This window comes from Callospermophilus lateralis, chromosome 11 (assembly GCF_048772815.1).
Source record: "Callospermophilus lateralis isolate mCalLat2 chromosome 11, mCalLat2.hap1, whole genome shotgun sequence".
NCBI classification, from domain to species: domain Eukaryota; kingdom Metazoa; phylum Chordata; class Mammalia; order Rodentia; family Sciuridae; genus Callospermophilus; species Callospermophilus lateralis.
This window is the reverse complement of record NC_135315.1, coordinates 4,865,805-4,890,179: the sequence shown is the minus strand read 5'-3', so window position 1 is coordinate 4,890,179 and position 24,375 is coordinate 4,865,805. Positions and strand designations below refer to the sequence as shown.

The following is a 24,375-nucleotide window of genomic DNA, read 5'->3' as shown; positions in this document are numbered from 1 at the left end:
CACCCTCTCAGGTGTGAAAGCTACACACATTGACCTTTGGCAGAGTGAAGTGCTTTCAAGACCAGTCCTCACTGCATACTGAGTGGCAACTAGCCTGGGGACAAAGACAGCGCTGCCAGAGCCCAGAGCCTCACAGTCTTTCACAAACTAGTTCCTGTGGATTCTCATTCTCACACTTTGTGCCACCAAGTGGCTCAAAACAATAAAGCAGGTGTCCAGCATCCTCTTTTCAACATTTTGATTTGTCCCCAACCATTCCTGCAAACACAAACAAATTTTTCTTCTCTTCCCTTTGGCTCCCCAAATCAAAAGTTCTTATATGTTAGATCAACACATTCATGGTGCAGAACAGCTGGGACTCTTGACTCTTCCAGTTAGTAGTGTGAATTTGGGGCAAGTTACCTCATGCTTCTGTTTCCTCATCTGTACAACAGGATAGTGAGAAGTATTTCACAGTGCAACTGTAAGGATTAAATGAGTTAATATACATAAAGACCTTGATGTAGTGAATGCATCCAGTAAACACTATGAAGTTTCAAAACTACCAGTATTGGGGCTAGGGATGTGGCTCAAGTGGTAGCGTGCCTGCCTGGCATGTGCGAGGGGCTGGGTTCGATCCTCAGCACCACATACAAATAAAATAAAAGATGTTGTGTCTGCCGAAAACTAAACAATAAATATTAAAAATTCTCTCTTTTAAAAAAAAAAAAAAAAAAAAACAACTACCAGTATTGCCTGAGGCAGATCACTTGACCCTAGTTTCACAAGCAACTTTTGGCAAAAACGATTCTCCCTGCAAGTTTCACATGAAAGGAACTTAGTTTGCAGGGAGAGAACACATTCTTCCTTTCAGTAATAAACAAAATAATTTGTCTTCAAGGGTAAGATGGAGAAACCAAAAGGCCAAAATTTCTGCAGGATGAGTTAAAAATCATTGTTAGTTAGTATGAGCAAAAGCAACTGAACACTATATTCAGTATTATGAGGAAATTTTTAAAAAAAAGATTAGCCAGTATTATGAGGAAATTAAAAAGAAAAAAAAAAAAAAAAAAGATGAGCCAGGCGAGGTAACACACACCTGTAATTTCAGCAATTTGGGAGGCTGAGACGGGAAGATTGCAAGTTCCAGGCCAGCCTCAGCAATTTAAGGAGAGGCTCAGCAACTTAGACATTGTCTCAAACAACTAGAAGGAGGAGGAGGATGTGAAAGAGGAGAAAGAGGATGATGAAAATGATGACTGGGGATGTAGTTCAGTGGTAAAGCACCCCTGGGTTCAATTCCCAGTACCGCTGCTCACCCCCACCGCCCGAAAAAAAGAAAATGAAAAAAAAAAAAAAATTAAAAGATACTTCTCCCTCCCTTTAAGAACTTAGAATCAAATAACAGAGATAGACAAATATATACTGTAACTTGAAAATAAACACTTGCAACAAATTACCACCTACAGAACAAAATAGTCAAGGCTAAATGCTACAGAGATGATTGCTAATAGGTCCATAAGAACGGGAAGAGGAAAATGCATAAAGATTTCTGGGGTCTTGCAAATTCAAACTCATTTCCAAATAGGCATAAATTCTGGCCCTAACTCCAGGGCTCGGTCTGCCTTAGTCAAACATGAAACCGCGTGCCAGGCGCAGAGGGCCCCGACTCAGGAGGCTGAGGCAGAAGGATCGCTAGTTCGAGGGCAGCCTGGACAACTTAGCAAAGCCCCTGTTCCAAAATTTAGAAAAAGCCAGGGTGGTTGACTGAAAAGGACACCAGACCAGAGGGTGTTACGACGTTCTGCTCTTTTCATAGTTTAATCGGAGGCTTTCCGTCTCCCCTCGCGTTGTCCAGGACATCCCCCGCGCCAGGCCTCGCCCCAGGGACCACCCTAAACGCCCCCCCTCCGCCCCACGACACAGTCCGCGGCGCCATGAGAAATGCAATGCGGCCCGGCCTCGTCGTCCTTCTCGGTCCTGCCCTCGAACTTGCGGCGCCTCCCCAGCCTCGGCCCGGGACCGCTAGCGCACGGCGCAGTTCTGCAACCTCCACCTTTGCCACCCGACCGCGGGGCCCGCCAGGGACCAGGCTTCCCAGCGCGCGCCCTCTGCTGCCCCTCGTGGCGGCCTCCGTCTTACCACGGCTCGGTCGGCGACGCGAGAACGACATTTCCCATCCGCCTCCCTTAACCTCGCGAGAGCTCCGGCGAGACCGCCGGGGAGAGTTGCGCGCAGGCGCGGTCTCTCGTTCTTTCAGCAATCGGCCGCGTGTCTGGGAAGCATGGCCCTACGGTTGGGTGCAGCACCGCTGAGCAGCCCTCCAGGCTTTGGGTGATGGTAAGGTTGCGGAGGTGGGAAAACGGGGCTTTCTTCAACACGAGGGTAGCACTGAGAGGCGAAGTGGCGACCATCAGCCCGGCCTCCCTCTCACAGAGTGGTGATAGGGTTGAGGTTCTGTACGAGGAAATGCCTCCCAAACGGCGAGAAATTGGGAAGGAAGAGAGCCGAACCCCGTTTTTGGCGTCGCAGGGTTCCTCCTGGGAGAGGGAGGTCCTTGCAGTTTGCGCGACCCCGTGCGTCCACCTTCGTGCTGAGCACGCGCTCCCGGCGGACCTGGGCCTGTCGGGCTCCCTGTCCACCTGTGGACAGGTTAGGCCCGGGGGCAGGCTAGGCGCGTGGTACTGCAGCATTAGGCCTCGGGAGTGTGAGCGCGGGAATGCACCCTTGGCCTGAGAGCCTTGAGAACACCCAGGCAGTCGTTTTTATTTACTAATGGTAGTGAAAGGGATTGTAGACTTTGGAAATCTGGTTATACTATTTTTTTCTTCCCAGTACCGGGGATTGAACCCAGAGGCGTTTACTATTGAGCTACATTATTCTAGCTTTTTTTATTCACTCGTTTTAAAATTTTGAGATGGGATCTTGCCAAGTCGCAGAAACTGACCCGAATTTACCATCCTACTGCCTTAACACCGCCCCACCCGCCTCCTTCGCTGGGATTACGGTTGTGCGCCATCGCGCCTGGCTGGAAATCCAGTTTTGATAACGAAACTTTGTTTCCATTTCTGAAAGCCTTTCTCTAGCTTCTAGGGAGATGAGAAGCAGAGCTGCAGGTTGCAGTTTAAAAGTAACGGAACCGCAAAATGAGAAGAGATGGATGCAAGCAGGACCTGGGGTGGTCACCAGAAAGCAGAGATGGCGTGATGTCCCGGGACATCCACCTTATAAGCTGTTCAAAGTTAAGTTGAACTGTGAGTACAGGGTGACTAAGTAAAGTCCCTTTACAGTAGAAATGGGGAGGGTCTGTGCTACTGTAATATGAGGCCACTAGGTGTCACTGTTGAAAGTCAATATGGATGGCATTGTGTATGGGGATGAAACAGACTTGGAAAAAAGTTTTGGTTGCTGGGATTTAGGAATCTGTTACTGGTTGAGCTGAGGAGGACATAAGTTATCCCTGGCTGAAGTGACATCTTTTGTGAAGAGTTCTGACTTAACTGAGGCTCAGCTTTTTGAAAATAAATGCCTGAAGGTAGTTTCTGTTAGAATGAACTATGACATCCTTATTTCTCTTTTAGATCCATGGTATTGGCTGTGGACTTGTGAAACCCATCATCTTAAAATATTGACCTTAAGAATTTTTGTGATGAAATTTCTGTAAATGGTAAGATTTTAGCTCTGATAGAATTGCACAGGTTATGGTCCCCTTTAAGTACTTACTGGTCTTTTGGATTTGGGGATGTGGGAGTCTTCCAGGATTGTAGTTGCCCAGGCAAGGGAAATAGTACGAAATTCTTTCTGCTTGATGATGATGATGATTCTTTCTTTTCTTTTTTTTTTTTGCCTAAAACTCTCAGAAATGGTATTTGTATTAACAACCTGTGTGAGGTAGACTCCTCCATACACACAATCTGCTGCTGAGTAAATAAACAGACTTAGGGAGTTCTGTCCAAAGTTAAAAACCATTTCATTTATTTATATGTGGTGCTGAGAATTGAACCCAGTGTCTCACACATGCTAGCAAGCGCTCTACCACTGAGCTAAAACCCCAGCCCCATAACTATTTTTTGAGTTAGTTGTATCATTGACTCTCAACTGAGGGTGGAGGGTGCTAACTATCCTACAAAGCATAGACAGCACCTATAAGAACTTCCACCTGAAATGTCAGTAGAGTTAAGATTGAGAAACTGTTAGATTAACTAGAGATCTGGGCTCCAGTCTTGGCTTGATACCAAATAAAAGCACCATGGCGCTTCTTTAAAACGGGGTTAATGGTTTTCAAACCTGGCTATATGTCAAAACCACCTAACTAGTGTTAGAATGAGTCCCACACCAGCCATGGATGAGAATGACTCTAGAGGGTGTCCCAAGAGTCATATGTAGCCAGTCCCAGAGCAGGTGTGTAGGTACAGTTAGATGCTCTGATCTGCTTTGAGCTCAAGGATTTTATTACAGCAAGATTATAGTGATGGCTATTTTTAAGTAGCTTGTGGGGCAGATGTCTAATCCTCTATCTTAAAAAACTGAAAGCCACATGCTTGCTCTGCAGGATAGTTTTGTACATGCAGATGGATGAAGGAGAAATGACCCTGTGTGGTATTGTCATCTCGTGGCAGTAGGTGCTGTTTATGCAAGTGGTCCTCAATAGGCTAGTTGAAAGGATGAGTGATCTGCACCTACTAGGCATTTTACTGATGTCCTAGAGAGACAATTGAATGTTCTTCTTGTTCAGCTGTGAAGCATTCTGCTTAAGTCTTTTTATAAGGGCAGGAGTTGTCATTGAGCCAGGTCTGGGACACTGGCTGCATCCAGACACCAAATATTAAAAATTTTTGCCATGGAAGGAAAGCATACTCTAATAAAGTAGACAAAATTGATGGATAGTTCTCATGAGGGAAGTAAAGCACGACTTAATAAGAAATCATTGATGTGTGCTCTGGTGGGCAGTACTGTGGGCTAGCAGATTGGTGAGCTGAGTTCATGATGATGTCAAGTTATCCCTGTCTGAAGGCAAGGAAAGGCCTTTCTGTGTGGAATGTGGATATCTGAAACTCAGCTTTGCAAGTTTGCCTTATGAGAAGTTCATGATTTTAAAGAGAACTACTTTAGAGGTACTCTGTTTATATCTTTTTCAGTAGTTTTCTTTTCTTTTTTTTTCTAATTTCTCTTCCTCACCAGGTGCAGTCTCTGCTTCAGTTGGAAAAGGACCCTCTAGCAGCCACATTGTGGCAGGCACCATGGACCTGAACCCCCAAGTGGAATCTCTCATGTAAGCAGAGAAGTCCTGCTGCACATGCTTGGGTGAAGGGTTAGCTCTTTTTGTCTCCCCTGCCCTGGACTTGGGAAGGTGCTAAGTAGCAGGGAGTCTTTAACATACTTTTGTTTTCATTGCTAGGTGTCTACTCAGCGAGGATACTAACTGTAAACTGCTTTACCAGAAGGCAAGTAAAACAGTTCCTCTCCTGTTTGTAAATTGTTTTTATCTTATGTGTTCCTAAGAAGCCTCACAAGCCTATGATGGTTAGTTATCCCTGTCTGAAAATCTCAATTGAGGGAAAATAATCTATTCTGAGGCTTAAGGTGTGGCTCTATGTTCCAGTAGTAGGATCAAATCAAGTGGACAGTGCAGGGAGTTGTGTGTGTCCTGCTGAGACTCCAGTCTACAGATCAGATGTTCAGACTAAAGGTCTAGAGTTGCCCTGTTAATGTCTGTCCCTTTCAGTGATAGCTCTGAAGGCACAGGCTCTGTGAGACTACAGAAAATGGGCAAGGACTTACTGTGAAGGAGAAGAGTGCCTACCACGTGTTTCAAGGAAATGAATGTGCCCTTTGAAACTGGAATGTAAAATATATGCCAGCTTGTGGCAGTGAGAATGCTTAATTACTGACCTTGCCTCTGCAGCAGTGTCCTGACATTTAGGAAAGAAGAGTGCCATGGCCCTGGCAGAACTGTTGGTTTCCTGTGCTTTGTTAACACCACCAGGGAGCCCTTCTTCCTGTAGCTGAGATTCTGTCTGGATGGCATGGCTGGCACTGGGCCACTGCTTGGGCAGCAGAGGTTGGCACATGAGCAAGAAAAAAGCAAAGTGGTACTGTGGGGGTGATTCTGTCTTTGTTTCCTTTTAAATGCCAGGCTTGAAGTGGATCCAGATTTTTTCTTCTGTTGAAACTGGAGAGCTGATCTTTAAGGTCACATTTTTGTTTAGTTACCAGGGCAGTCTCGATTGGGGTGAGACTTAACAAGCCTGAAAACTGGCCCCAGCTTCTTACAGCCTGCCAAGTAAAGCAAAGTGAAGGAGTGGGTCAGCAGGTGGGAAGATCCACACTGTTATCATCTGCTTCCAGGGGGCTCAACCAACCTGGGTAAACCTTGAGATTCAGAGGGAATTGGATGCAAATATCCCTGCTGTTTAGTGGGAGTCTTTTCACCACCCTCCTTAGACACTGGCTCCTTAAAATGAGTCCTCTTAGAATCTCACCAGCCTGCGTTAAAACTTTTTGCTAGTTCTTGTGCTCTCCCAGTATACATATGCCCAATACATAATGGCTAGAACAAATCCTCTTAGACTGTTTGCCTTTTGCTTTTTTTTTTAAATTTTTTTAATATTTATTTTTTTAGTTCTTGGCAGACATAACATCTTTGTTTGTATGTGGTGCTGAGGATCGAACCCGGACCGCACGCATGCCAGGTGAGCACGCTACCGCTTGAGCCACATCCCCAGCCCCTGCCTTTTGCTTTTAATGTTTGGTTGTGACGCACTTAGTTGGCTGTTTACTGAAAATTGTTCTGTTTTACAGGTTATCTCCCAGTGGTGCCAGGCAGGATCTGCACAGCCCTGCTTCTGCTAATGCCTATGAGTTAATCCCACCCAAATAGAATCATAAGAATTTTTTTGGATTTCATCCTCAAAAATAGCCAAGGAATTTGAGTGACTGGGATCACCATCACCACTTTTAGCAGCTAGTGAAGTTGGGGTATAACTAAAAATATCTGAACTTCAGTTTAGGTGGTCTGAGTATAATCTCGTGTATAAATGGGACTTCGGTGATTGTAAACTGAAATTGTTAATGTGCATACATTGTTGTAGGAAGCTAAGGGAAACAATGCTTGTCCTCAAAAAGCATTTCTCAGTGGATTTCCTGTGAAGTCATTGTTTTATTTAAAATTTTGAAGCACAATTAAAGGTTCTGTTTTGTATTTTTTATTCACTAGCAATGTGGATTTCAGATTGAGACACAAAGTAAGAACATTATTTGTTCTATGATTCAAGAGAACATTCTTAGGAGTTTCACAGAATAAGAATTTGATCCTTTTTTTTCTATATTTGTACCTGCTAAAGTGATGATGTATTGCATGCATTGCCACCCACAAACATTGTTTTCTTTTACCTTAAATCTAATAAAGCACTGATAAAGGTACTACTGGCATCTAGAGGGTCGGTGGGCACGGGGAAAGTACTATAATCTTGGGTGTCAGGGCAGTGCTAGGTTACCAAGCTAATCAGATTAGTGGTAGTGATCATCACTAGGTCACTGTAAGACCACCAGAATGGATTGTGACTGTCAGGGTACCTTATATATTCCCCCGTTTGACTTCCTTCCAAACCAAGTATTCTGTCAAAGGATCATACCACTCTCCTGGAGGTAAGGCCAACCAGGAGGCTTTGTCCTGATGCCAGTAACTGAAATGTTGTTTCCCTCTAAGTCCTGGGCTCCAAGAAGTGGTAGCTGCCTTGTAACTAAAGCCCACCTGTCAATTGTGTTGATCAGATGTCTGGATTTCTGAATGCTGTGGTGTGTGGTGACCGAGTTCGAGTTCTTCATCCCTCTTGGAATAAAATCAAGCTCCCAAAACCATAGAAACCTGGCCTTGGTGGATTGGCCAGTGTAGGCAGTTGGCTACCTTGGGAAGTTGCCAGCATTTGCTGGCAACAGCTCTTGCTCCATGTGCAGCACAGCCTACTAAGTGATCTAAAGCCACTAGTTTGTGCCCAGTATCAAGGCTTGGTTAGGGGCTATGGGGTAAGACTTAAAATCACTTAAAAGCCCATAAAATTATGAAACTGCCTATGAGCTAGATAGGTTCAAATTTATTGAAGCCATGATGTGAGGATGAGGTTTCATCACCAGTAGTGTCATCCTGTTGGTGACAAGATCCTCAGCATTGGTGGGGTGGCAGGCAGGCTTCTGTGCAGTTGACCCCCATCTAACACCAGTATCTCCTGTTCTTGGACTCTGGTAAACTTCGTGCTGAACACCAGCATCTTCTGTACTTTCTCTGCCAACCCCCAGCACAAGACAAGATGGTCATTCATTTATGCAGTTAACCTAGTCTTGAGTTTTACTTTTGCCTTTTGCTCTTACACTTTAACGGGGCAGAAAAATCATGGTCTCAGGTGCTTGACATGTCCTCAGTTGAGTGGCTTTGGTGTTTGGGGATGACATGCCATTAGGGGTGAGTTGGGGCTCGGATTGTGTGTTTGCCTGCTTGTCTGGCTTGATCTTGGTTGCTGATGGATCCTGAACGGCATCATTGATCTAAGTCTGTTGGCTGTTGCTTAGCAACAAGGTGTGCCTGCCTCTTGCTGGTAAGGGTCACTGATGTTGGGAATGTTGTCTTCAATTTTGAAACAAATTCAGCAAAGCAGTCTGCTTTCCTTTAACCAAAGTGGGATGTCTAAGACCCAGAGGGTTTTCCTTTAGATGGTAAGATAGGTTGCCTTCCTTTTAGTAACAGTCACGAGTTCACCTCAGTATCTTCTGTTGGGAAGTAGAGGGTCAGGGGGAGTGAACCCCCTTCTCAAAGGTTGAAAAAAAGGGGGGAGGGCTTTTGGCCACTGGTGGGTACCAGGGTCACAGCCCTGCAAGAAGCAGAACGCTTTGTGCTTTGGGGTCAGCGCTGGTACAGCCAAAGGATGCCAGCCTTATGTAGGTCTCTCCACAGAACGGCTTCCAGGGGCAGATCATGGTTTGCATAGAATATCAGTGGCTTCTTTACTCGTTCGAAATAGTGGTCAGAATATTTCTGGTAGTTCTTTGTGATGAATCCATAGGCACTGACCTGGATAAAACCATTATTGAGTTAGTATTTGTTGATGCTTGGAGGTGTATGAACTCAGAAAGGTCTGCTGCTTGCCCTCACAGGTGCATAGGTGCAGATGCAGGTAAACACAGCTCACAGGGGCACTTTTTTCCTACATATTCTCACCCCAGCATTAAGACCTCAAGATAAGTTATCCCCCTGAACAAGCAAGGAAGTGGAGACATGTCTCCCTCCACTCACTTAAGGCAAAGCTGGGTTTGAAACTTTGGTGTGACTAAAGCCATGATCTTCAAGTTCAGGCTGATTCAGGAATTAATAGTGACTGCAATCAAGAGACTTCCATATTAAAATAAGGAAAATATGTGGGACCAGAGTGGAGTTTGGCCTCTAGCCTTTGTACTGGCTTTATCAGGGTCTCGAAAACTGCTCAGCCTCTGCCTTTCACATGAACGACATCAGGAACATTTACTCCGTGACTTCAGTATGTTTATGTGTGGGACGCTGAACCTGCTCACCTGTCCCGTGTCAGTTCCAGCGTGTCCCCACAAGAGGACCTCCTGGTTGAGAAGATTCTGCTTTCAGAAGAGCAGTATGATTTAGTGTGAAAGAAGTGTTGGGGCAGGTGGCTGCACGGTTCAAGGCAAAGCTGACTCAGGCCCTTCCTGGGGAGGACCCTGGGGAGCAGGTGTGCAAGCAGGTTGATAGTGCTACTCCTGCACTGGGGAATCCTTTCACTGTGGGATGGCAGCCTGGAGTCCCTATCTAGGTGGCCAGGTCTCAGGGAAAGACTTGGGAGTTATACTTAGTTTTGCTCAAATCTCTGTGGCCTCAGGCTCCTTACCTGGTCACAAGTATGCAAAGCTGTCAGCAGCATGAGGGCCCCAGTACTGGGCATATATAGGTCTCCGAAGTTTGTGTTAATCAATTTTGATTTCAAAAACCTGCAAACAAAAAGGTATTAAGACCCGAGAAACATTCAACTGTTGTCTGTTAGCTTCAGATTGCACCACTAACTACTGCACAGCTACCCATTCAAACAAGTAAACAACATATGGTCCTTCTACCCAATCAGTTCCCCATTTGTGGAAAAAGCCAAGTAAATTCCAAAATTCAAGGGTCTCATGGCAGGAGTTGGGAAGATGAGAAAGGAAACCCAGGTAGGATCTTTCCGCCTTTCTCCACTGGCAACACCTTGTTTCCGCTCCTATTGTTAGGTAACCACAAAGCCTAGGGCATAAGCAGCCTGTTCATTTAGTCTGAGCCCTTTCTCTACCCCACATTTTGATCACTCAGGAATGAGTGAGGTGGGAGCTCAGATCCTGGGTCTGGACTCACTGGTGTGATGGTGCCCACACTCATATGACCTGCAGAATGGGCATATAACTGCTGTGGTTTCTGTGGGGCTCCCTAGATGCACTTGGCTACCCTTCTCCACTCTGTCCTGGGATGCTTGCCTCTGGGCTACTTCAGGGTTTCTCAACTATGGCACCATTGACGTTTATGGCATAGTCCCACCACCTCCTGCTCTGGGTACTGGGAATTGAACCCAGGGGTGCTTAATCACCGAGCTACCCGCATCCAGCCTTTTATTATATTTTGAGAAGTTGCTAAGGCTCACTGAACTTGCGATCCTCCTGCTTCACCCTCCCTCAGCCTTGGGAGGTGCTGGGATCACAGGCAGTGCACCAGCCTGCCTGACTGGGTAGTTCTTATTGCAGGGGCCATTCTGTGCGCTTCCTGTTCAGCAGCAGCCCTGGCCTCTACCCACTAATGGCACTCACCTGACCCCCCTCCTGTGACAGACAAAAATGTCTTCAGACAGGACCAAGTACTCACCCTACCCCACCCTCTGTTGAGAACCACTGGGAGGAGAGAGGGAGAGAAGGAGATCAGGCCCTTTCTTCCCCAGATTCCGCCAGTGGTGGCTTTCAGCTGGCTGGGTTTGGGGCTAGAAGTGATGACACTGTTTATAATACCCCCTACCTCTGCACAGCTGGCTCCTTGGTACGGGGCCTGGGCCTTTGTGTGAGGGTCCCTGGGAAATAAACTTCCTGGGCTTATCCTGAGTTTTCTGCCCATTGCCTGTCGACTGACTGCTCCATCAAGGTAGCCAGCAAAGGAGTAGATGCCATGGCAAAGTGCTCGGCACTGCGGGGCCCTCAGCACTCTGCGGGGGAGTTGGGGAGCATCGACTGCGTGGACCCCTTCACGCGCGGTAGGTGTGGGCGAGGAAAGGGAGCTGGTGTTCCGCCCGTCACCCCATCCCCGTACCTCTTTGTCAGGTAGCTGATGAATTCTGGGTGCAGTAGTTTGAATTTACTGGCAGAGGCTTCCGGTCCAAAATAGGTGTGAGGCCTAGGACCCACGATAGAAGTGGACAGAGCGCCCGGAACCGTCGAAGGGCAAGGGGGAGAGCGAGGGGAAGAAGGTGGAGCTGAGGTTCCGGCGATAGGTGCGGTAGTAGGGCCGGGGCTGCGAGTAGTAGCGCGAGAAGGGGGTGTAGAAGGTGGCGGGCAGCACCGTGGGCACCACGTGCGGCTTCCCTCTCAGCAGCACCTCGGTGGGCGGGGAGTAGGAGAGCGAGCTGGGCGGGATGAAGAGCGAGGGCGGCGTGGGGTAGGTGCAGGTGTTCTGCGGCGGCAGCGGGGGCGGCGGCAGCAGCGGCAGGTAGAAGGAGTCGGGCATGGGCGGGGGCTCCCTGGTCTTGGTGCAGGGAAAGGTGCAGGGGAAGCACTGGTTCTGGGGGAGCGGTGATGTCGGCGGCTGGAAGAAGGGGGCCTCGTTCAGGAAGCGGGGCACGTAGGGAGCGATGCAGGACGGGATGCTCGGGGCCGAGGGCCCGATGTAGGAGGACGAGGGGACCGGGCTTTGGTAGGGGGACTTGCCCAGCGGCACCGAGGGGGTCAGGGAAGGGTTTCTAGAGAGGGACTTAAAGCCAGACAGGGAGGGGGATTTGGAGGCTGGTGGGGTCCGGACCACATGTTGGATGTGAGGACTGGGGGTCAGGGAGGAAGTCCGGGAAGAGGGCTGAGAGGTGTTTGGGGTGGCAGGGTGAGAGGGTGGGCGGGAGGAAGACCCCCGGGTGGGGGAGGCAGGAGGGAGTGAGCCTGCAGGGCTGGGGTAGGGCTGCTGACTGGAAGGGAGGACAATGTGGTTGGAGCGGGACTGGGAGGGGGATTGGGTTGGGGATGGATTGGGGGTGTGGGAGGGGGAGCTCATTGGTGTTGGGGAGGCTTATGTCCACCTGATGTCCCTGAGGCAGCCCCCCCAAAGAGCCCAGTCCTGTTGGTGTCACAGAGCCCATCCTGGTGGCCAATAGCAACAGGGGGAGCAATTGTTGGGTAACACAAGGGGGTGGGGGAGGGCCTGGACACAGGACCCCGACAGATGGCAGACTGGCCCTTGTGATTTGACCCATGAAGGTCCCTCAAAATGTGCTCTTTGGGGAGTGGGTGACATGTCCAGAGGGCACTGTGAGAGGGCACTGCTCATGTCTCAGTGGTAGCACAGGTTTCTAAGCAACTGATTTCAGGGAGAAGACACTGGGCAGTGCCGGGAGCAGGTGTTGACCAGGGCCAGGACACAGTTCACAAGAGCTGGGCGCAGCCCACTGCCTTGGAAGGTGGGAGAGGGAAGACAGTGTGTCCCGGCTTGTCACCTGTCAGGACACTGCCTGAGGAGCCTGTGCTCTGGGCTTCTTGGGGGGGTGCCCACTGTGGCCTGTGGCCTTGAGCAGCTGACAGCCGGACTGGTGGTGGAGACCATGGCCTGAAGCAAGGAGCCAGGCCTGCTCTCTCCATTCAGAGAAACTGCCCCTGGAGCCAGCAGGAGACCATTAGGGTCACCTGGGTGTCCTGCAGGTAGTCAACATAGTTCCTCAGCACTGAATCACGTTCAATGTCTGAGGATTGTTGAGTTCTTGGGATTTCCCTGTTGCCCTTCACCCAGTGACTGGCTCCACTGTGGCCCCAGAGACATGGAGTGACCACTCGGCATTACGCGCCCCTACACCACAGCCTCACACCACTACCATGTGGATGCTCACCTGTCCCCTTTGTCAGGGCCCTCTGGGACAGACACACCCAGGATGGCTGATTTCAGCATCAGGTAGTCACGGATGCTTGAGGGGATGAAGATATAACGCAGGTCCTATTAGGGCAACAGGGATAAGGCCACATTCAGCTTCTGCTTGGAGTGAACTGCCCTCCAAACTGCCCTCCACACAGTCTTGCCACCAGAGTTGACTGAGGAGTTTCCTAACATACCTTTTTTCTTCTTACTCTGAGGGACTGTGGTTGTTTCAATGTATGTTCAGATTCTTTGATACCCTTCCCTACAAGGGTGAAGACTAATTGTTGTCCCCAAACACTATTTTTTTTTTTTTTTTTGCAATACCACTGAGCTATACTCCCAGCTCTTGTTAAATTTTATTTTGAGACAGTCTAAGTTGCCCAGGCTGGCTCAAATTTGCTGTCCTCCTGCCTCAGCCTCCCAAGTAGCTGGGATTGTGGGTGTGCACCTCTGCACCCAGCTCCCTGGAGTATGGGCTGGTTTTAGGGACTAGTGCACAGAATTTTTCTGTTAAATGGAAAGTGGAATATGATAATATGTGACTTTGAAGACTAGGTCATAAAGGTGCTGGGGCTCCTTGCTCTCTTTTAGATGACACTCTGAGTGAAATTAGCTGCCAGGTCATGGGAACTCTTGAGTGGCTTATAGAGGGGTGCAAGTCTCAAGGACCTTTGAGGGAAGAACCATCAAGCCATAAGATGACAACAACCCATTGCCTGAAAGACTGAACCAGAACCACTCTAATAAGCCTTACTCTCAAATTCCCCACCCATTGAAACAGTGAGATAATAAAGGTTGTTTAAGGTGTTGGTGTCATTCATTATACAGCAATAAATAACTGATGCAGGTATTATGGCCATACCAGAAATCTGCCCCATTTTTCCTATTATTAGCAATGAAAGGTTCTATTAGGGGAATTCAGTGCATACATAGTATGGGTAGGACCCTCCTGAATGCTCTGGTCAGAGAAGGTTCTGGAAACCAGTTTCAGAGAAACTGCCCCTGGAGCCAATAGGAGACCAATAGGGTCACGTGGGTGTCCAGCAGGTAGTCAACGCAGTTCCTCAACTCTGAATCACATTCAATGTCTGAGGATTGTTGAATTCTTGGGATTTCCCTGTTGCCCTTCACCCAGTGACCAGCTTCTGCAATGCAGAACCTCTTTCCTGGGATCTGCATGTGGCACCCAGATTGTCTGAGGTAGGACGCATAAAGTCAGGACACCTGAGTGTGGCTGAGACAATCTGGATGCTGTCACTAGCTGTGACCTGTGACTGGGGCATGTTTCTTGGTCTCTTTGAACCTCAGTTTCCTACACAGAGCTTTTGTGAGAATTTGAGATTGTCATTCTTTTGGTGGGTCCTATGGGGACGTGGAAACAATCCTAGTCCTGTAGTCCAAGAGGCCTATGTTTTGATAATTCTAGCTGGGTGACAGTGGACATGTTCCTGAAACTCAGAGTCTGAGTTTTGCCATTTGGAAATAGGTATGATGATCCCACTTGAGGCTGCAATGAGGTGTTCAATAGATACTCTTCTGCTGGACCGTGCCATGACGTGGTGATCCCCCCAGAGGATATGAGTGCTGGGGTGGGCAGTCTGGGTTTGAATTCTGGCCTACTGCCCACTTGCTGAATGAAAGGAAACCAAGTCTCAATTTTCTCACTAGTAAAGTGAGGCAGTGTAAAAGTTGATGTGGTATCTGTCAACTGCCTGGCCCATCATCAGTAAATATTAGCCTGAGCCAGCTACCTAAAAGATCAGGGGTCTCTGACCAGATCTGCCTTGACCTTTAATGGCTACACCTTGGGCAGCCACGATCCCGGCACTACCTCTCCAGCCACAGGACTGGGGTCTGACAGTCTTATGGCCCATCCCACCAACAGGGCCCAGGAACATGGCACCCACTGTTCATCTCACGGCATGGCCATCAGAGGCCTCACCTGTCCTTGCGGCACAGAAGTGAAGCCCAGATTCTGGTAGGAGATGAGGGAGTTCTTCATGGTGTTCACAGTGAAACCATAGAAGGAGGTCTTGGTGCCCACATCTTGCTCAAAGCCTTTGATCACTGCTCCATTGAGTCTGGCCAGAATGGAGGACATCAGTGTCATCGTGGTCACACCAGGCTATCTGCTTTCCTTCCAGCTCTGCCTCGCCTATCCTCTCCCCATACTTCTGTGTAGACACTCCCTTTGCCCAGGGCAACACACCTGTGTGCAGGGGTCCTGGGAGTGGGCACACTGGCCTGGTGGCCCCTTGCTCCCAGGTCCTCCTGTACAGCGTACCCACGCTCTGTCTTCAGGTCTGTGGACTCTGTGCCTGTCTACCCATCATCACTGCTGAGCTGTCTCGGGGGATGCTGCCTTGGCTCTCCACCCAGCTCTGCTGTCCCAGCCCTTCCAGGCCCCTGCCCTCATACCTGAACACGTAGTCATGGGCATCAATTTGCAGACCCTGACGGGACCCATTCAGAATGCCTCCATTACCCACCACGGCACAGCGAATGCAGTCTGGGGAGGGGCCCCCCGAGGCGGCAAACAGTCTTTCATTCTCTGAGCTGTTCAGAAGGCTCAGGGTAGAGGCGATGGCTGTGCATGAAGATAAGGGGGAGCCATGGAGTCATGGGGGCCTCTCCTGGCCTTGCTCCCCAGAGGCCTGACCCCAGCCCCTCCCCAGAAGCACAGAGGGTGGGCAGAGAATTGGGGGGGGGGTCAGTGAGGGAGAGAACTAAGAGAAGGGTGAAGGGAAGGGGGCTCTGCTGGGCCTTCAGTGGCCTCAAGAACTTGAATAACCCATCCTCTGGAGGCTGTGTGCGGTCCGAACAAGTGAACCTGAAATGAACTGGGGGCAGCTTTGATGTGGAGGGGTTCCGGGCCTGAGGGAAGTGGTTTCTGAGCAGTAACCATGAGTGGGCTGATGGGGCCCCTTTGGTCTCTGTCCTCAACCTCTGCTGGACCCGAATACTTCATGCCAGGGAGACCCCAGGGTGGCGAGAACTGCCAGGCAGGAGCACTCCAGCCCTCTGCTGAGCCCTGGGTGCTTGGATGAAGGAAGGAGCTGAGGTAGGTGTCACACAGCTGGGGGTCTCAGAGGAGAACTCAGATCACGGAGAGAGTGGGGCCTGGTCCACCCCAGAGCCAGCAGGAGGAAGAAGGCGGGGCAGGGAAGAGGCAGGGGGTAGCAGGTACTTTGGTGTGAGAGTCCCTGCCAGCCATAGGGGCCCTTCTGCTGTCTCAGGTTGTCCCAGAGCTCTGGGGTGAAGAGGCCCCCCCACAGCAGCACTGGAGTGGAGAGATCAAACAGTTTCCGGAAGCGTTGGTGCCTCAGAATGGCCAGGTCAAGCGGGTGTGGGCAGGGCCGGCTCTGTGGGTGAGAAGATAAGAAGGCTGAGCCCCATTAGGAAGGGGCCTGGGTGGGTGGGTGGCCTCCAGGAGAGCTGCACGGATGAGCATCCTTCCTCTCCAGACTGGGCCACCGGATCTACTAATTGAAATGGCCTCTGGTCCAGCCGCCTGGTGGGGGTCAGAAAATTCTGGATTTAGCCTGCCACCCCTTCCTTTCCCAAACACCACATCTCCCTGCTCTGCCGGGTCTGGCCTCCCACTCCTTCGCCTCAGACCTGGGCAAACATTGGGCACTTTCCAGTGCCCTGACAGTCTGACCTGCCCCTTCAGTGGAGGAGTTGGGCCCCGGCTTTGGAATCCATCAGCCTGGTCCACCTCCTGTCTCTGGCAGGACTCCCTGTAGGACTCTTGTGTGAAAGGGAAGATTTGTAATTCCCTTTCTTCCTATTGGTGTTTATGTTCCACTCATTTACACCCCTCCCATGGTTCATGTCCATCTAGAACCTTAATATGTGACCTTATTTGGAACTAGGTAATCAAAGGTGTCATTAAAGATGAGGCCATCTATGGGCTGGGGATGTTGTTCAGGGGTAGAGCATTTGCCTAACGTGCTTTAGGCCCAGAGTTCAATCCCCAGGACCATCCCCACCCTGCAAAAAAAAAAAAAAAAAAAACTGAGCCAATATGTGATTTGTTGGGCTCTGAATCCAACAATGAGCCTCCTCATAAGGAGCCTGTGAAGACACGTGAACAGCATGTCATGACAGGCGGGTGGAAGGTGCAGCTCCCGGACCACCAGAGGGGGAGAGCCCGGGAGCTTGCCCTGGAGCCTTCAGGGTAGCATGGCCCTGCTAAGACTTTGATTTGGATTTCTGGCCTCCAGAACTCTTGGAGAATCAATTTCTGTTGTTTGAAGCCACCCAGCCTGTTGTCATTTGTCCCCAGCAGTGACAGGAAATGAAACACAACACCTCTGACTAAGGGAGAGTGGGGACGCCTGTCCACAGCATTGGGATCCCAGGAGCTGTGGCTGGGCTGGGCTGCCGTTAAGGCTGAACGGGGCTCCCTGACGGGAGGACAGGAGGTAGCTGCACTGTCACCCCCACCCCACTGCAGTGCAGCAACCCGTGAACGCCTGACCAACAGACGCTTAAGCTTAACCACGTCTTACGAAACTGTGCAACTGAACCACAGTGCTTAGGGAGATGGAGTGAGCGGCCCAACACTTGGACACGCCAGTGACATGAAACCAAAGACAGGGACCCGAGAAAGACAGGAGCCTGCATTGTTGAGTGACACATAACTACGAACCCAAAATGGCACTTTTCCTTGAAACAGACTTGAGGTTTGCTTGTGGAAGTGGTGTCTGAAGGGTAGCAGCTTGTGGGAGTGAAATGGAGGGGGGGGGTTATCTGAAATTGGAAGGGAAGTTGTAATACCATGAGTGGGGTCAGCCCATAACACATGACAGGAAGCTGACAGATGGCTCAAGGGTGTGTGTGGGTGCACTTTTTGTGTCTCCTTGTGTGGCCTGGTTCAGTTGGGTGTGATTTTCTACTTCACTTAGTGTTCTCAATGGCAAAATTACTCATAAGCAAATGCAAAATTTGTGTGATGCTCAAGTTGTTGTCTATATGCAATCCAATCCTTTCTTTTTTCTTTTTTTGTACCAGGTATTGAACCCAGCAGTACTTTACCATTGAACCACATCCTCAGCACTCTTTCTTTCTTTTTTTTTTTTTTTTGAGACAGGATCTCATTAGGGATTTGCTAAATTGCTGAGGCTGACCTGGAACCGGCATTCCTCCTACTTCAGCCTACTTCAGCCTCCCAAGTCCCTGGGATTCTATGAGTGCACTACCACTACCACAACAGCTAACATATTGATCTTGTTGGCACAACTTCACATTTTCAAGGAGGCATTATAGCAGAACTGACTATAATAATTTCACAATTTAATTTGTCATAAAGGTGTTTTAGGGGGCTTCTCTTTTTTGTGACACTGGGGGTTGAACCCAGGGGTACTCTACCATGAGCTACACCAGCCTCACCACATCTCTGCTTTTTTGAGACAAGGTCTCACAAAGTTGCCCAGTTTGGACTCAAATTTATAATCCTGTTGCCTCAGCCTTCCAAGCTCCTGGGATTGCAGGGGTGTGCCACCCTTTGTTTCATAGGGGCCCTTTTACAGCCCCAGAAGGAGAGTTTTCAGGTCTCTACATCAGCAAAGCCTGGGTTCCCCTTGGGTAGCTGGCTTGCTTTTACCCCACGGACGTGGTGGCAAGGTCTTCTTAGCTCTGGCCACCAGAAAGCTCAGAGCCAGGTACATGGCCCGTCTCTCCCACCTTGTAGCATTGCTTTATTTTTCTACATTTACTTTTCCTTTGGGCTTCTCCTCATTTTATTCTATTTTGTTTTTGTCTCAGGCATGGATTCAGCTTACCATGACTGCAGCCATCTTGGGATGGAACTGCCATTACTGCCCCTGAATAACCCTAGTTTTTCCTGCAGAATTTTCCAGCAGACCCTAAGTAGATAATAACACTGGAATTGTACGTGGAGCTTTTATAACTTGGACCCTGGCTCCAGGGATGCACTTGACTATTTGAAATTATCTCATGATAAACCAGATCCATTCCAGCTGGATAAAGTCACTTTTGGTCTAACCCAGAAATATGCCTGTCTTTCTAGACCCAAATTTCAGAGTCATATGCAAGTCTTGCTGCTGCACAGGACCACACCCTGATAAATTGCATTCTGTGGAATCCTGGATCTGTCTGCCTCTTTTTGGTTTCATGGCCCTTTGGGGTCCTCAAACAGTAGGACCCATTTTTTTCTGGAACACCTTGTTATATGTATTCAGAAACCACCTCAAACCCTTTGTTTTAAACCAGGTGGGGACATGTGTTAATTAGCATCATGTAATTCCAGGTAGAAAGGACTTGGAAAATTTAAAGACAACCTAGTTCAAGTACTCATACAATATGTAGGGTCTCTCTTCACCTGATGGTTACATGGCCGTTGGCCTCTGTTCTTAATGTCCCCCTCCCAATCAGCTGCCCAGGATCACTTGCTCTGTCTCTGAACATCTTGGCTGACACTTACCTCTTGTTTGCAGGGAAGTCTCTTTCCCTGTGGCCTCAATCAGTCTCCCAGGCACTGAAAACAACTTTACAGTGCCTCACTCATGCTAGGTGGGCACTCTACCACTGAGAACTTCACAGATAGAAACCTCCCAGCTCAACTGCCACAACCAGCCGTGGTGGCAGGGTGGAACAGGGCCAGCTTCTGGGGTCAGATCTGGACTCAGTCCCAGTACCACTTCTTGCCCCCTGAGGGATCCTGAGCAAGCCACTTAACTTCTCTGTGCCACAGTTTGCTCACCTGGGAGAGTTACCTTCCAGGGTTGCTGAGAGGTTTAAGTCAGAGGAGCCCAGTAACGTCCCAAGCAGCACATGGGGACCTGTGGTCCATGGTGGCCATTAGTTAGGACTATGGAGCAGGGCCCTCTAAGTTCTCAGATCCTCCACCAAGCATGAACATCTTCTCAGAGCTTGGAGTCGACTCCATGGTGAGTAGTTTAAATGTGACTTAAAGTCAGTAGGTATTTCCAGGATCAGTATAAAATCCACCTGAAGTTTTATGGTGACATTTTAAAATTCCTAAGAACTTTTCATCTGGATACACCCCAAGTATGCTTATTTATTCACCCTTTTCTGTTGCTGGGGTACAGGAAACCCTACTGGTTAGGTTAGAGACACCCCAATGGGTGGATGCTCAGCTTTGTGCTGGTGGAGAGCCAGAGAGCCAGGCCCGTAATCTCCTGAGAATGTTCTAGTTTGTTCTTCTTTCCCCTCCTCCCTGAGAACCTGAGAATGCTTAAAACTGCCCTGGGGAGGTGATCACTGTACCTTTGTGTTCCCAGAACGCCTTGCCTTGGATTGGAAGAATGCTTGGTGAGGCAGGATGTCCCTGTGGGAGAGGGCAGAAGTAAAGCAGAGGCCCAGGTCAGCCGTGGCATCAGACCTGACCTACCCCTTGAAAGCTTCCAGATGGATTCCTGACAGAGTGTCAGGGTCCAAAAAGTATATTCTTTTCACCCTTCTCCCACACTCTTATTCTTGCTCATATCTCCCTCTTTAGGCACACAAAATACAGTCACTTGATTGTGTTCTGCCTAGCTACATAAACCCAGAAATTAGGTCCCTCAGAGAATGGCAAAAATGTGGGGTTTATAGGAACAGTGAGATGGTGGTTAAAGTATGAAAATATAAAATAGGAAAGATTGACAGTCTCTGGAATTGTGACCATCTGAGGGGTCCCCTGCCAAAGCCTGGGAGGTGGGCAGTAGGTCTAAGATGATGGGATCCCCTCAGCCTTCTGCACCACTGTCCTGGTGAAGTGCCCAACTCAGAAGCCTGACCCCCAGGTTGTATCCTGCTCTACCACTTACAGTCTCAGGCAGTTACTGAACGTCTTGGAACCTGTCTTCATATCTGCGTAATAAGGACGATCACATTGAGCTCATCCAATTGTTGGGTCCAAAGAAAGTCTAGGTTATCACATATGAAAAATGCCTTCTAAATACCAGCCATTGTTACCTAAAGGACCTTGTGCCAGCCTCTCTTAGTGTCCCTTCTGGAGGGAGGAAAGGAGCTGATGTTACTCCCAATTCCCAGGCATGAGGTGGCCCCAATAGCAGGGCAGAGGGAAAACTGGAAGGAAGGAATAGGGTCCACCATAAGCCCATTCAAAAGGGTGGTCATGCTACCCCCGCCCCCAGCAACCAGAAACGAGCAGGTGGCAGAGGACTTGGGATTGGCAGTGTGCAAGGGGAAAATCGAAAAACCTCTTGAAGGTGCTGAGACAGCCGACCACTCCGGAATCTGGGATCTGCCTCCCTTTGGTTTCCCAGGTTTCCTGAAAGACCCTCCAGTGACAGCTCAGAAAAAGCAGAGATGATTCCTCCCTCTACTGTCCCTTTTTCCCCTGGAACTGGTCCCCTGGTCAGCCACGTGAACAGGGTGACCCCTTTGAGAAAGGGCCAGGATACAGTGCTCAACCCGGGCTGCTTAGGGAGCCCAGTCCCCAAATTCTGATCTGATTGATTGCACCCACATTCCAGGTGACTCCAATATGCCTCCAGTTTTGAGAACCAGATGGAGATACTGCTGAACAGGGCAGACTTGAGACAGGTGGGAGAGAGTTGCTAGGGTGAGGGTATTGGTGAACATGGGGATCCCCCACCCCCATTCAGTTTTGCTGCCCTGAACTCTCCCAGCCTCTGTTCTACTCCTCCCTCTCGGGAATCCAAGTGCTTCCAGCTGTCTGCCTGGGCTGCCTGGAAGGGAAAGGGAAAGGGGACGAGCCACTCATGCCCCTCTGGGAAGTTTTACCAGCTTAAGGAGAAATAAGGTCAATGGGGTTTTTTGTTGTTGTTGTTGTTTTGTACCAGAGATTGAACCCCGGGGTGCTTAACCACTGAACCACACCCCCAGTCCTTATTGTTTTTATTTTGAGATAGGTCTGGCTAAATTGCTGAGGCTGGCTTTGAACTTGCAATCCTCCTGCCTCAGCCTTCTCAGCTGCTGGGATTACAGGCCTGTGCCATGCACCTGGCTCATTGTAGCCTGTTTTTCATAAAACTAAATTTACTCAACTTAGATCATATTGTTACTAATCGGGGGCCCTAAAATGTCCTTTCTTTTGCAAAATAATGTTGACAATAGATGGTAACTGGAAATCCTATGTAGATCCTCACCCCCTCCTTCATAAAAAAATATATATATATATAAACAGGCCAAGAAATCCTCATGCTGGGAACCACTGAACTAGACTCTTCCCAGCTGCATTCCTCTCCAGATGCACTCAGAGCTCCCTCCTTCATTCCAGAGACCCTGTCCCAGTCAATCTTCCTGGGCTGTCCCCTGTAGCCAGGAAAGTCCCCCGGCAGTCCTCATTGCGGAAGGTCACACAGCTCACTGGTTGTCCCCTTCCCATGCTGCTTCCCCCTTGGGCTAAAATATCCACCACCTCCATGAGAATGAGTTCTGACCAGTCCCCTGGGATTTGTTACAACACATCCATCTCCAAGAAGCAAAGAATGGGCAGGTTTTTGAGTCATACTAGATTTTAGATTTTGAAAAGAAGAACGTGTGTGTGTGTGCGCTTGCGCTGGCAGTGCTGGGGGTTGGACTCAGTGGAGCTTTGCCATCAGCCCTTTTTATTTTTATTTTGAGACAGGGTGTCACTAAGTTGCCCAGGCTGGCCTCAAAATTGTGATCCTCCTGCCTCAGCCTCTGGAGTCTTGGGATTACAAGCCTGCACCGCAGTGCTTGGCAAGGAGAATGATCTTAAAACAGAAAAAATTTAAAAGGGGCTTTACTGAAGCATAATGGAGATACAATAAAACCCATATTTAAAGATATATTGGGTGCCTTTAAAGGATGTTAGTGACCTCAGGTCCCACTAGAGCACCCTTCCATCTAAGAGGGGTGGACTCCTAATAATTTGCAAGTGTGCTTCATATTATTTGGAACTTGGACTGTCCTTTGACCTTGTCCCCTGGAAGCAGATATTTTGTTTCCATCTCACTGTGCCTGCAGCAAGGTGTGCTGAGGGGTGCCGATGCACTGGAATGGAAAGCCTGCCAAGGCCTCTAGGTGAGGCTCCCGTGCTCTTTGGCCTCCCAAACCCAGACTCCACTGCGGCTTGGCCTGCCCACCAGAAGTAAAACTAAATCCTTTTGAGACTTCTCCAGTAACTGGAACCCTGTCCTGCTAATGGCAGACTCTCAGGTTTCTCCTCGTGGGGCGCAAATGAAATGAAAGGTGCCTGGGCAAGCAGGAGGGGGACCAGCGCAGCAGGAGGCGCAGGAGGGGATTCAGGTGCACCCAGAAGAGGCACTCGTTCCCGGGGGAGTCCAGGTGCCGCTTATCCAGAAATAAACAGCCGCGCAGCCAGGCCGGGAGGGAGGGGAGCCCGGCGCCAGCAGAGCAGAGACCAGAACCAACAGTCGACCTGCCTGAGGATCCTGGCGAAGGTGGAAACCAGGAGACCTGGGTTCCGGCCTCAAAAGTGGAGTCTGATGACGTTTCAGAGTTGCCTACACACAAGAAACTCTTTTTCTCAGACTCGGGTGGTTCAGCCAAATTTAGACAATAAAAAGAGTTTTAAATCGGGCACAGAGGGAATCCACTCAGAGTGCAGGAACGGTCGTCCGTGACTTTCAGACCCCGGCAGAGGCCGCGGGGTCGAGGCAGCGCGAGGTTAGCTCTGGAGGGAGGCTCTGGGAACAAAGGGACGAGGCGGAGCCCCCGCCGTGAGCCACCCCGCGGGGTAGACGCGGAGGACGGGTTGAAGGCTGCGGGCGGCCGGAGAGCCCGGTGCGGGGCGCCCTCCCGCTCCCTGCTCGCCGCCTGCGCCCCTGGGTCAGCCGGCAGCCCTACCTGGCTCGGGACTGGAACCCCGGGAACCGCTCCACCGGCGAGGAGTACAGGACGAGGAGGATCCCCGCGCAGGCGGCTGCGAGCAGGAGCAGCAGCCAGAAGGGCTGGCCGCGCGGGGGCCTCATGCAGCCCCTGCTGGTGGGCGCCGAGTCCTCGGCCCTCCGCGCTCCTGCCTGCCGCTGTCCGGTGCCCAGCGGAGAAGCCGGGGTGGGCCGGGCCGGACTCGCGGAGGCGACCGCCCCGCCTCTCCCCGCCCTGCCCACCCGGTGCGGCCGCCGCGCCTCCCCGCCCCGAAGCTCCCCTGTTCCCCGGCCAGGCCGCCGGAGGAGGTCGCCGCACTCTTGGGGACTGGGCTATGGTGCTGGTCCCGGGAGGCTGGGATGTCGCCACCGGCGCTGAGTCGCGCGCTCCCCTCCAGGGCTGCCCTCTGCCTCCGGGACATGGACAACTGACACCCCCCTCACCGTGGACCCACCTAGCGGGGTGTC

The 24,375-nt window shown here is 50.0% G+C and overlaps 1 protein-coding gene, 1 long non-coding RNA gene and 3 other non-coding genes across 8 annotated transcripts; 4 read left to right on the top strand and 1 right to left on the bottom strand.

Moving 5' to 3' along the window:
- The first annotated feature begins 1,952 nt into the window (after positions 1-1,952).
- LOC143409252 (uncharacterized) lies at positions 1,953-7,401 on the top strand. 3 transcript variants are annotated; one of them, XR_013092633.1, is made up of 7 exons: positions 1,958-2,319; positions 3,055-3,233; positions 3,561-3,646; positions 5,161-5,251; positions 5,378-5,423; positions 5,885-6,671; positions 6,781-7,401. It is a non-coding gene; the product is annotated as an uncharacterized LOC143409252 (long non-coding RNA). The 3 variants fall into 3 exon arrangements; XR_013092634.2 differs by having other exon boundaries at positions 1,972-2,319; positions 6,602-6,671; XR_013092632.1 differs by having other exon boundaries at positions 1,953-2,319; positions 5,378-6,671.
- On the top strand, positions 3,413-3,490 carry LOC143411074 (small nucleolar RNA R38). The gene has a single exon (XR_013092792.1). It is a non-coding gene; the product is annotated as a small nucleolar RNA R38 (small nucleolar RNA).
- LOC143411073 (small nucleolar RNA R38) lies at positions 4,955-5,038 on the top strand. The gene has a single exon (XR_013092791.1). It is a non-coding gene; the product is annotated as a small nucleolar RNA R38 (small nucleolar RNA).
- LOC143411072 (small nucleolar RNA R38) lies at positions 5,489-5,561 on the top strand. Its single transcript, XR_013092790.1, has one exon. It is a non-coding gene; the product is annotated as a small nucleolar RNA R38 (small nucleolar RNA).
- Positions 7,128-24,097, bottom strand: St6galnac2 (ST6 N-acetylgalactosaminide alpha-2,6-sialyltransferase 2). Of its 2 annotated transcripts, XM_076869249.2 has the most exons (9): positions 23,888-24,097; positions 20,351-20,411; positions 16,284-16,458; positions 15,515-15,683; positions 15,039-15,177; positions 13,071-13,174; positions 11,297-11,380; positions 9,867-9,966; positions 7,128-9,043 (listed from the first exon to the last, which is right to left on the bottom strand). In XM_076869249.2, exons 1-9 carry the CDS (start codon positions 24,010-24,012, stop codon positions 8,876-8,878), a joined length of 1,125 nt encoding a protein of 374 aa, XP_076725364.1. In that variant the 5' UTR covers positions 24,013-24,097; the 3' UTR covers positions 7,128-8,875. The 2 variants fall into 2 exon arrangements, with proteins under 2 accessions (XP_076725364.1, XP_076725365.1); XM_076869250.2 differs by lacking the exons at positions 7,128-9,043; positions 9,867-9,966; positions 11,297-11,380 and adding an exon at positions 11,505-11,788.
- Between the last annotated feature and the right edge of the window lie 278 nt (positions 24,098-24,375).

What these genes read in the sequence shown, in the direction of transcription:
- St6galnac2 (XM_076869249.2), bottom strand. Translation starts at nt 24,012, where the DNA reads ATGAGGCCCCCGCGCGGCCAGCCCTTCTGGCTGCTGCTCCTGCTCGCA. An exon ending in GCCCATGACTACGTGTTCAG is followed by an intron (nt 15,178 to 15,514) that starts GTATGAGGGCAG and finishes CATTCTGGCCAG; the next exon opens with ACTCAATGGAGCAGTGATCA. An exon ending in CTTTGCATACTTGTGACCAG is followed by an intron (nt 9,044 to 9,866) that starts GTAAGGAGCCTG and finishes GGTTTTATCCAG; the next exon opens with GTCAGTGCCTATGGATTCAT.